The following is a 12,102-nucleotide window of genomic DNA, read 5'->3' as shown; positions in this document are numbered from 1 at the left end:
CTTTCCTAGAGCCAAGCCTTTGCTTATAAGGTCTTTCGTAATAACCTATCCCCCTTTTCTGTCAAATTTACACCCATCTTTCAAGGCCGCCTTAAATATTCCCTTCTCTCTAAAGTTGACTGCCCCAGGCTGATTTGGAGCCTCCTTGTGCCCAGGAGCCCACATATTTCCCTCTCTTGCAGTATTGACTCTGGGGTCCCACTGCCTCTGCTAGAGGGCACGCTGGACACACCCTAGGAGCCCAGAGAGGGAGAGTGAGTGAATGGACAGGAGTCTTAGGCTGGGATGAGAACTGATGCTAACCCCACTCCCTTGGCCTTCCTTCTAGACTGCAAGCAAGATGCAGTTTGCCGCCCAGATGCAGACATGCTGGATTACTTGCTGAGCCTGGGCCAGATCAACCAACGGGATGGCCTGCTGGTCACCTGGTACCATGCTGCCAACAGCCAAAAGGAGATGAATGCTGCCCTGAATAGTAAGTTTAGCTGTGAGGACTGGGACAGGCCCAGGAAGGAGTGGAGGCAATGCAAGGAGAACAGAAGTGAGGATAAGACGACACTACCTGTAAAGTAGCACTGTGATGGGTATCCACATGTTCTTGTCACACTCCACGTTGAGTCGGGGTTCAGAGAACTTAGATGACTATCTCTGGCTGTGCAGCTGATAAGCTCTGAGCCTAGGACTTGAACCAGGTATCTAATTCCAAAGTTATCATGTCCTGCCCTTCCTCCCAGCTACCCCTCCCATGACCTACCAGGTGACAATGGTCCCTGATAAGGAGCCCTTTGTCCTTAAAGCCTAAGGAAGCCAGAAAATGTGTGAGGCCCAGCGCTACCAAACACGATCTGTAAAAACCTAGTGAACTGTGTAACTCCTCTCTGAGTCTCCAATTCGAATTATGACAACCAGTCAGCGATTGCTCAATATAGAGACATGCACACATTCTACATGGATTTTCCTGGGTCTGCGAGCAAACAGCTTCATGGGCATCATGTGACAGAAGTAAAGAGGGAGCTCAGAAAAGCTGGGTGACTGAAAGTGGCTAAGCCAACATAGGAACTCCGAAGTCTGGACCACTCAATGCATTATGACTGACCCAGTCCAACAGGAAAGACAGCCTCTTCTTCAGAACTGGTAAGCAGCTCATTAGAGACTGTTCATGAACATGCTAGTACACTCTAAAGCAGTAACTAGCCAAATGAAGGGCCTAGTCCTCAAAATTTTTTTGCTTCAGAAGACGGATTGCTGGTCCCTCCCCCCAGAGTTTCTGATTCATTGGTTCTGGGGTGGGGCCTAAGAATTTGCATTTCTGGTAAGTTCCCAGGTAATACCGATGCTGCTGGTCCCAGAACTACACGTTCAGAACCAGTGCTTAACCAAAAGCCCTCAATTTCAGATGAGGAAACGGGTCCAGAGTAGGAAAGGGTCCTGTCCAAGGTCACACAATAGGTCTGAAGCAGGGCAAGGCCTAGGCACTAGGCTTCTTTCTGGCTCTTTTTCCTACAGGGTCACCACACCAGAGGGCCAGGGAGTAAGTGCCTGGGAAAGGTTTGCTGAATGAATGAATGAATGAATGAATGGTTAGGGAGGACTTCTCAGAGAAGGCAGGCTTGGTGGTCAATAGAGGAGAGGCCACCACAGACTGAGCAGGAAATCTCTGGTTGGGAGGATAATGACCAGAACTTAGTGATGAGGAAGACAGAGACCCCTCCCTCTGTTGGAACCAGGCCAGCAAGGGAGGATCCGCCACCTCCAGGCTCATTCCATGTCAATCCTGAGGCAGCAGACAGATCCAGGCAGCAACAATAGTGTGGAATTGTGGAGAGGCACCCTTAGCATAGCTGCAGGGGTCCAAAGAGGACCCCAGTCCTGATTTTCTTCCTGACAGTCTTGCCAGGTCACCTGGGTAGGCCCCTGCGAAGAAGGTGGTACCACAGGGGTGGGGATCCTGATAGCAGCCAGTGGTAGGGTTAAACTGGTGAAGTCACCTTGAATGTGACTGGACATCCATGTAGAGAGGAGGGGCCAGAGCAAAGTCCTGGGAGGCAGACAGAACTAGGTTCAGTCTGCCCGAGGTCACACAGCTTTGCAAGTGTTAATATGAAACTGGAAGCTAGCAGAATGGGTTCAGGCTCTGCACACTGAACCACAATGCTCTCCTGCCTGGATGGGATGTGTAGAGCTCCTGGTGTTGGGTGGCGGAGCACAGAGTGGAGGCAGTAGCTTCCCGTCTGTCCCCTCTGGAGAGCAGTGCTCCTTTCCTGACTGCACCCCCTGAGGACCAAAGCTCCTGCTGTGGCTGCAGGAAACTGATCTTTCCCTCATGTCCTGTCCTTCTTACCCCACCCAAGCAAGTTGGGTCCCCAGATTCAGCATCTGGAAGGCAAGTAACAGCTCTTAATGACAAGGGCAAGGGAGAAAATTTTTTTCAGGAAGAAGCTGGACCCAGGTAGCAACTGCAAGGAGGCAGTTTAGGTCCAGAATGCATTCTCTATCTGTCTTTAGTCCAATTTGCTATGCATTTGCTGGGCCTCTGTTCTGGGCCAATCTCAAGGAGAAGGTTTAGAAGTAACAGATGACCCTGTCTTTAAGGGCCTCCTGGTGTCTCAAGGGCGGAAGCTAGTACAAATCAAGGAGGCAGTTGCATCAGATTATGCCAGGAATCAGACCTGGGTCCAGTCCTACTCCCTCCCAATTACCCCTACCTCCCCCAGACTGTAACTAGTCCCCATTAGGTGGGAAGGAGACCCCTTAGCATCCCTTTTCTTGAGTTACACTGTATCTGCCCAGCTGCCGCCTGTGGTCTGGCTTCTCTGGGCCTCACAGGAGGCCAAACTCTTGGGACCCCACTCTGCATTCCCAGGTAACCAAAAGTTAAGATAAGAAAGGACTTTGTATTCAAGCCATACAAATAAAGACTACCCTTATAAAGACCTTCGAGGTTTACAACGGGCTTTTATGTGCTGTGTTTTTATGTCCACATCCTGTGTTCGTGGCCTGGGGAGGCTCGTCCCCATTGTGCCAATGAGGAAACCGGAGAGACTCAAGCACTGGGCAGGATGTATAACATGAGGATGAAACAGGACTATGCAAAGTACTGGGCTCAGGGCTGGGGACTGCCTGCACTGAGCTTCCTTCCCCTCCTGGAAATCCAGACACCGAGAATTTAGAGAAATCTGAAAATTCTGCATCTATGGAGCAAGTTCTTTTCACCTACCTAGATCTGAGCTTGTTGATCCTGACTTTTCCATCATTTATTCATTCAACCTTTTTTTTGGTTTGTTTATTAAATTGATTGGGGAAACACTGGTTAATGACATATAAATTGCAGGTGTACAATTTTATAACATGTGTATACTCTGTTGTGTGCTTACCACTCGAAGTCTAGTCTTCTTCCCTGGCCATGTGTTTGACCCCTTTACCCTCTTTGTTCTTCCCCCACCTTCCTTCCCCTCTGAAAACCACCACACTGTTGTCTATATAAGTTTATTTTGTTTTGTTTTGATCATTTGTTGCTTTTTTTAACATCCCACATGTGAGTGAAATATAGTTCTTGTCTTTTCAGTCTGACTCACTTCACTTAGTATAATACTCTCAAGATCCATCCATGTTGTTGCAAATGGCAATATTTCATCATTTTTTATTGCCGAGTTTTATTCTATTGTATATATATATGTATTGCATCTTTATTCAATTATAAGGACAATTCAACCTAAGTACACTTAGGATGTTCCCATGTCTTGGCTATTGAGAATAATGCTGCAATGAACATAAGGTTACAAATATCTTTACGAATAAGTTGTTTTCAAGTATTTCAGGTAGATACACAGAAGGGATTGCTGGGTTATATGGTAGTTCTATTAATTTCTTAAGGAAACTTTATATTGTTTTCCATAGCAGATGCACCAATTTACATCCTCACTAGCAGTGTATTAAGGTTCCCTTATCTCTACATTCTCTCCAACACTTGTTATTTTTTTATTTTTTTATTTTTTTTACACCTACAGCACCTGGTATTGCTAGGTGGTCTCCCCTCCAAGTACTAACCAGGCCCGACCCTGCAGCTGTTGGCCATCTGTATGTCTTTCCAGCATCTATTCAGGTCTTCTAACCATTTTTTTAATGGGATTGTTGTTTTGTTGAGTTGTATGAGTTTTTTATATATTTTAGATATTAGCCTTTATTAAAGATACTGTTTGCAAATACTTTTTTCCATTCAGTTGGCTGCCTTTTCATCTTGTTGATGGTTTCTTTTACTGTGCAGAAGCTTTTTAGTTTGATGTAGTCCCATTCATTTATTTTTGCTTTTATTTCCCTTGCCTTTGACAAGTTCACAAAAACTCCTGAGAGCAAGCTCGATAACTGCCTGTTTTCTTCTATGTATCTTATTGTTTCAGTTCTTATATTCACATCTTTAATCCATTTTAAGTTAATTTCTTGTGTGGCGTCAGGTAGCCACCTAGTTTCATTCTTTTGCATGTGGTTGTCCAGTTTTCCCAGCACCATTTATTGAAGAGATTTTCCTTTCTCTAGTGTATATTCTTGGCTCCTTTATTGAACATTAGTTACCCATATATGTGTGAGTTTATTTCTGGGCTCTGTTCCATTGGTTTGTGTGTTTGTTTTGCCAGTACCATACTGTTTTTTTGACTGTTGTATCTTTCTAGCATAATTAAGTTGGAGTATGATACTTTCAGTTTCTTTTTTCCTCAGGATCTCTTTGGCTATTTGTGATTCCAGACAAATTTGAGGATTTTTTGTTCTATTTCTGTGGAAAAGGCCATTGGGATTTTGATGGAGATTGCATTAAATCTATATATTGCTTTAGGTAATATAGCTATTTTACCTGTTAATTCTTCCACTCCATGAACATGGAATGTCTTTCCATTTCTTCGTGTCTTCAATTTCTTTTCAACAATGTCTTGTAGTTTTCAGGGTGTAGGTCTTTCACGTTCTTTGTTTTTATTCCTAGGTATTTTATTTTTGTTATTATAAATAGAATTGTTTTCTCTTTGACACTTCATTGTTAGTATACAGGGACCCAATGGATTTTTGTACGTTGATTTTGTATCCTGTAATTTTACTGTATTTATTGTTTCTAATCTTTCTGGAGTTTTGAGTTTTCTATTTATAGAATCATGTCATCTGTGAATAGTGACAGTTTACTTCATTCCCAATTTGGATGCCTTTTATTTTCTTGCCTGATTGCTCTGATTGATTAGGATTTTCTTGCTTGATTGCTCTGATTGATTAGGATTTTCAGTACTATGTTGAATAACAGTGAGAGTGGGCATCCTTATCTTGTTCCTGATCTTAGAGGAAAGCTTTCAGTTTTTCACTATCGAGTATGAGATAAAGGTTTGTAATATAGCCTTTATTGTTCAACAACCATTTTCGAAGCTCCTCATTTAGTCCTGGCACCATCTAGGGACCAGAAATCCAAGTGGTCAATTCAGATCAGGCCCTGCTCCCTGGCACTTACACTCAGGCTAGTGCTAAGCAAGCAATTTACATGGGGGCCAAGTGCTCAGAGGAGAAATCCAGAAGCAGGCCACCCAACTTAGGCTGGGTGTGGGGTTCAGGAACAGCCTTCTTGAGGAAGTAATATTTTAAGCCAACACTGACAGATGAACGTGACATGGCCTAATAAAGCTGCAGAGGGAAGAGTGATACCAAGCAACAACTGCGTGTCAGAGCCCAGAGATGGAGAGGACAAGACAAATTCGAGCCTTGCTACTTAAAGCATGGGCATCACCAGGGAGCTGATCAGATGTGCAGAATCTTGAGTCCAGGCCCAAACCTACTGTATCAGAACTTGAATTTTAATAGTTCCTGGGTGATCTGTGTGCACATTAACTGATATTAGAGAAGCTGGAGTGGCCAGAACCTAGAGAATGAGGGAGAGAGGGACTCAAGGCAAGACTGGAAAGTTTGCCGGACCCTGGTCATGCAGGACCACAAAGACTACAGAAGGAATTTGGATTTGATTCTCCAGGCCATGGGTGGGGCCATTTTTTGTTAATGTAAGCAGCATGGTCAGGTACATGTTTAGAATACTCACTCTAGCGGAGAGAATGGACTTGGAAGGGAGCAAGGCCAGAGGTGAGAGGAACGGTCAGGAGGCTGTGAGCGTAAACCAGGAGAAAAGGCTCCTGATGCCAACTGTCTGTGATGTGGCAGCAGCTGGAAGCGACCCCTCCCTCCTGCCCTCCACAACGCTCACTTCCCAATTGCAGAGTGACGCTGGCAGGGTCTCCCAGCATCTGCTTCTCATTGGAAAGGCCTTTTATCAGATGACATTTCCCTGACTGGGTTAACTGCATGAGTTTAAAAGGCAAAAACAATGCTTGTTATTGCCGTCAAAGTGCAGGGAAATGGGCAAGCTTAAGCATTTAAGGCGGGAACATGAACCACAACAATTTTTCTGGAAAGTAATTTGATAATATGGGCTGAAAATTACCCTGCATTACCCTGACTCAAAGTCCACAAATAGAGATTAGAAGTAATCAGAAAGTCAGGCTAAAATAAATTAGAAACTACGGGAATGTCTCAGGAATAGGAGGTGGGTAACTAAATTGCAGTATGCCCCCTCAACCAGGCTTTCATAGCACTTATAAAAAAATTTTTATAGCATCTTTTTAAATGAGACAAAAGATTGTGAATGTGTCATAACGTTGAAAGAAAATGATTAAAAATTATAAATGCAGTGTGGTCTGTGTAAAAACTATACACTGACAAAAATGGAGGGAAATACATCAAAATGTGAACTATGATGGAAATGTGGATGAATATTTCCCTTCCTGTTTTTTTGTATTTTCTTTACTGTGTGTGTGGAAAATCTCTGAGTTAAAGAGTTTATCTGAGCCAAACAGAGGATATGTCTGGAAGCAAAATTTCAACAGACTGAAATATTTCCCTGTTTTTCTGTATTTTCTAAGTGTTCTGTGATAAACATGCAATAATTTTTATGAGAACAATTGTTTTTTAAAAAATCAGGAACTGACTGAGTTCTGTCTCTTGCACAGGCGACATCATGGTCCTAGAGGCAGACGTCAATGTAGAAGGGCTCGACACAGCCAATGAGACAGGGGTCCCCATCATGGCACACCCCCCTGCCATCTACAGTGACAACACCCTGCAGCAGTGGTTGGAGACCGTGTTGGCCTCTTCCCAGAAGGGTAAGCACCTCTCTCGGGCCTGTCCCCAGCTCCCCAGTCCTCTGGTTCTCAGTGACCATGTTCAGGGATCGCTCCACTGGGAAGCGAGTCCCGTTCCCATCATGAGTTGCTCATCACCAGCCCAAAGTTCCAGAGGCCCAGGCTCAGGAAATTCCAGGTGAGATGGGGGATGTGAAAGGGCAAGTCCAGGATGTTCTCTCCTGGACGCACAGGTGAGATGGGGAATGTAAGCTGCAAAGTGCCAAACACGTGCAGGGTATTCCCTCCTGGCTCCACACGACTGGATATAACGTGTTCAAAGCCAAGCTCCGTGCCCCCTCTTTTATGTCCCTTTGCCAATTTGTCAATCTAAGCATCACCCTAAAATCTCCCTCATCCCCCACATCCACTCACTTCTGCCAGTCCTAACCTCTAACCTAACTTTCCTGCTCCGGTCCCAGCCATACCATCTCTCTCCTGGACCTTGTTTCTCACTGATTTTCTGCCTCCAAGTTCAGTCCCTGCCATCTCTCCTTGACCACCCCCACTACCACACGCACGTGAGTGAGCTTTCCAAAAATGCCAATTTTCATGTCACTATCCTGATTTAAACCTCCATGGCTCCCCATTGTCCTCAGGATAGAGTGATCTTCTTAGTCTGGCTTTCACCATCCCCAGCCTCACCTGCCATTCCCAGGCCCTCGCCACCCTGATAGAATAGGCTTTTGTTCATGCTCGATCCTTCCTCTACCTAGATTGCCCTCCACTACTCAGATGCCCTTTCCCGAAGACCGAATGACCTCCTCACAGGCGTGGGTGGTTTAAGGTCCTCTGAGCCTGCTCTGTCCAAGCATCACAGTCCCTTTTCATCAGATGCTTGACAACTCCTGCACCAAGCTCAAGTCCCAAGCCCTTAGCTAGTTTCTACTACCTCCCCTCAAGGAAGGGGAGCTGACTCTCGCAGTGTTCCTTCTTCTCTGGGTTAGTTCTGCCTGTTTGAAAGCCTTTCTTCACACTCAGCTGGAATCTGGTCCCTGTCTTCCCACCTCTTCTCCTTGCCCCACCACAAACACCATAACTGTTCTCTCTGCCCCACTAAGTCATGTCTTCTAGTTTCTTCTTCTGAGCATGAGGAGCCAGTTCCCAAGCCCTGGGCCTCCTCTCCACAGGTATCAAGCTGGACTTCAAGAGTCTCAAGGCTGTGGGGCCCTCCCTAGACCTCCTGCGGAGGCTGACAAATGAAGGGAAAGTCCAGAGGCCTGTGTGGATCAACGCTGACATCGTGAGGGGCCCCAACATTCTCAACTCCATCGAGCTCAATGCCACACAGTAAGTGTTCCCCTCTCTGCCCAACTGTGTCCAGCCCTCTTCCCTTCAACATTTGGTACAGGAAGTGCTCAGGGGACCTTTTCTGAATTTGCCTCCAGCCACACCACATACTCTAACCCCTGAGCCTTCGCACATACTGTTCCTTTTGCCTTGAATGCCTTTCTCCCATTTCCTGATGAACCTTTGCCCAGTCATTACCTCCTCCAAAAACTGCCCCAACATCCCAAGCTGACACTCACATTTCCTAACACAGGCCTTATTTCATTGGGGATACTCTATCCCCAGTGACCAGGGCAGAGCTCAGCTTTGAACATGTTGTATCTAAAATGTAACTCCTTGCCCAGCCCCCATGAAATCCCAGAACTGCCACCAACAGCCCTCACATACACCAGCTCAACGGTGCCCTTCAGTTTACAAAGATGGGGTACTTAAAAAGAGAATGTATCTAATTTGATTCTTAAATAACAGCACCAGGTCAGGAGTATTTACCTACCCGCCTCCCCAACCCCATTTTACAGATGAGAAAGCTGACAACAATTGAAGCTTAATTTTTGAATGTTTATTTTAAGTACTTTAGTTGTAAAATACCATTTAACTCTTACAATGAGAATGAGGTAGCTGCTATTATTATAGGAACTATCTCATCGAAGTTAAATGACCTGCCTAAGTCTAGTAATCGGCGGAGCAAAGATTCAAAGCCAGGCCCTTCTTCTGATTCTAAGCCCCACACCCTTTACTGTCCATCTCCATCCAACTGTCCATCCAACCAGCAGACAATCCATCCAACATTGGTGATTCTCATACTGAGGTGCATTTGGAAAGCAGCAGGGCAAAAATCTGAACGAAATTTTAAAATCCGAAGCTTCAGAGGCTGTCACAGCAGGCAGAGCCCAAATCTCCACCACTGTGGCTCTGGATTCCAAGACTTCTGTTTACATGGGGATGTGTAAGCGGCCCCGCCCAGCCTGGAGGGACACCCTCTTTGAGAATCAAAGAGGTTGAATGAATTGCCCGAGGTCACAATCAGGACCTGAACCCAGACCCCCGGACTCCAAAGGAGTTACTTCTGCTCTTTAGGACTCTGCTTCTGCCCTTATATCATAGACTCGATAGGCCCTGCCACTTTCTAGTACAGTGATGGGAACTCAGTGATGGGAACCCAGGGGCTAGCGAGGCTCTACAAGACCAGCATTTCTGATTCTCTGCAGATTCCTGGCCTTGGTCCAGGAGAAATATCCTGAGGCCACCCTATCTCCAGGCTGGACCACCCTCTACTTGCCCATGTTCCCGAACAGTACGTACACCCGAGCCATGGTGGAGGAGATGCAGGGGCTGGTAGGAGCGCTGCCACAGAGGGTCACCTTCCCGGTGCGGGCTGTCATGGCACGGGCTGCCTGGCCCTACTTCAGCTGGCTACTGGGCCAATCTGACAGGTAAACTCTCAGCCCCTGCCACAGACTCTGCTCCCACCAAACCCAGCCCTAGACACTGGTGCCTCTAAGAAGATCCCAGATGCTCATGCCGAAAGGGTCTTAAAGATTCTGGTATAACCCTCACTAGTGCTCACATCATCTTCAACATTCTTGCCTTCTGCTTGTTATACTTCTGGTGATGGGTTGTTCACTACCACCTGTCCATTATAGGACAACTCTGCCCGCTGGAAAGAGTTTATACTGAGACACAGTTTGCCTCCCTACAGCTTCCTCCCATTGGAGCCATCTGTGGGCTACACAGATTGCACTTCCAACTTCTGCCCCAGAATAATCCTGTAGGGACTGAGGAACCCCCACCCAGCCCTACTCTTGCAGTCTGCTCCCAGCTGCCCAGCCCCACCTCCCTCAGCCACTCCCCACGGGAGTCTTGAGGCTGCCCCCTTTCCTCTACACCGACCTCTCCCCGCATCCCCTGTGCCCATCCTCTTTGTCTTTGTCCCTTTCTTAAAACAGGAAATAAGAAACAGGAGGTAGAGCAGGCCATCCCCTCCCTCCTTCCTGGCTTCTGCTTTCAGTCATCATTCCTAAAGCCCCTGCAGCTACTTCTGCCCTCACGAAGCAGGCAGTGCTCAGGGAGAAGGGGCTGGTGGGAAGTCAGATGCTCAGCCTACCCAGCTGGGGTCCAGTTCCGAGCACAGGAGTGGGCCTGAGGACCTTGCAGGGCCCAGGCAGACACTGAGCCTGCTGCTCTCCACACTCCAGGTACAGCCTGACACTATGGCAGAGCATCTCAGAAAACGTGTCAGTGGACGATCTCCTCTACTTTCGGGACAACTGCGCAGCCCACCAAATCTACTACGACCTCTTTGAGCCCGTTCTGTCGCAGTTCAAGCAGCTGGCCAGTAGGGAGTGGTCTGGGGTGGGGGGGAAAGGGCCATAGGGCTAGATGCTGCACGGGACAGCACCCGGTGGAGACTGGCACAGCTGGAGGTGTGGGGCGTTGGAAGGGGAAAACTCTGTGTGGACTAGGGGGAAGGAATTACTTTAAGCACCTATTGTGTGCCAGACCCTGGTATATGCTAAGCTTCATATCTATGAAGCAGAGATTCCATTTTAGATAGGAAAACTTAGGTTCAGAACTGTTAAGAAATTTATACAAAGTCATTTAGCTTGTATGTGGCCCAGCTCAGATTGGAACCCAGAAAATTCCAAACCCTATGTACTTTCTCTTGCAGCATAGTTCCTCTGTGGGTCACTCTTAACGCTTCAGAGAGCAGATCCTCTGTGGTACCCGTTAATCAGTGATCCACATGCTACCTGTTCCCTTGTTCAAACTCCTCATTCCCTTGACTCCAAACCTAGAAGAGCCTACAGTTAAGTCATCTCAAAGGGGACCCATTCGATTCAACATTCTTCCCCTGGGAACCACGTAGGAGAGGAGGAGGTCCCAATCCCAGCAACTCTGCTTGGTGGCTATAGGATCTTGGGCAAATCACTTCCTGTAATCTATCAAATGGGTTGGTAGCTGCGAGCCTTACAGAGAATGCATACAGAGCCGTGGCACACAGAAAGTGCTCTGTGAATGACGGCTACTTCATCTTGGCAATTTGGGTCCCCACAGTGAATGCCACACGGAAGCAAAACTACTACACAGGGGGCAGCCTGATCCCGCTCCTCCAGCTCCCAGGGGCTGATGGTCTGAGTGTGGAGTGGCTGATGCCTGACATCCAGGGCAACAGAAAAACAGCCACAGTTCGACTCCCAGGTGAGGTCTGCTTGCAGCCCCTGTGCTCCTAGCTAAACTGGGGCCTTCCTTTGCTTGGGGCAGGGAATTTGGGACCCTGTTATCATGGAAACGCCAGACAGGAGGTGGGGGAGGACAGTGCTGCCAAGGGTATGGGGGATCCTGGCCTTCAGACCAGCACCTTTGAGCCCCCAGCCACATTGTGCTACAAAAGAAGCAGGCACGGCCCCAGGGCTAAGCCTCTGGCACATTTAAAGCAGCCCTTCTACCTAGAGCCCAGACCCCACAGATCCCAGACAGGAGGCACCAGCTCTTCCTTGGCTGCCCATTACAGCCCTGCCACCCCTTTAACAAGGGCCTCTGACACCCTCATGATAACCAAACTCCAGACACTGTTGCCTCTACTGCCTCTTGCAGACAAAGAAGGCATGATCCTGCT

The 12,102-nt window shown here is 47.2% G+C and overlaps 1 protein-coding gene across 1 annotated transcript in view; it reads left to right on the top strand.

Annotated features, from left to right (window-relative positions):
• Positions 1 to 12,102, top strand: part of FAM151A (family with sequence similarity 151 member A) — a 13,839-nt gene that overhangs the window by 874 nt on the left and 863 nt on the right. Inside the window, exons 2-8 of the mRNA XM_006919240.3 lie at positions 329 to 475; positions 7,026 to 7,178; positions 8,327 to 8,486; positions 9,695 to 9,919; positions 10,682 to 10,821; positions 11,541 to 11,684; positions 12,081 to 12,097. Of these exons, the coding sequence (XP_006919302.1) occupies positions 329 to 475; positions 7,026 to 7,178; positions 8,327 to 8,486; positions 9,695 to 9,919; positions 10,682 to 10,821; positions 11,541 to 11,684; positions 12,081 to 12,097 (986 nt within the window). The remainder of the gene's footprint in view (positions 1 to 328; positions 476 to 7,025; positions 7,179 to 8,326; positions 8,487 to 9,694; positions 9,920 to 10,681; positions 10,822 to 11,540; positions 11,685 to 12,080; positions 12,098 to 12,102) is intronic.

The sequence above is a fragment of the Pteropus alecto genome, unplaced genomic scaffold, assembly GCF_000325575.1.
Source record: "Pteropus alecto unplaced genomic scaffold, ASM32557v1 scaffold25, whole genome shotgun sequence".
In the NCBI taxonomy this organism is placed as follows: Eukaryota; Metazoa; Chordata; class Mammalia; order Chiroptera; family Pteropodidae; genus Pteropus; species Pteropus alecto.
This window is presented reverse-complemented; position numbering and strand designations above follow the sequence as displayed.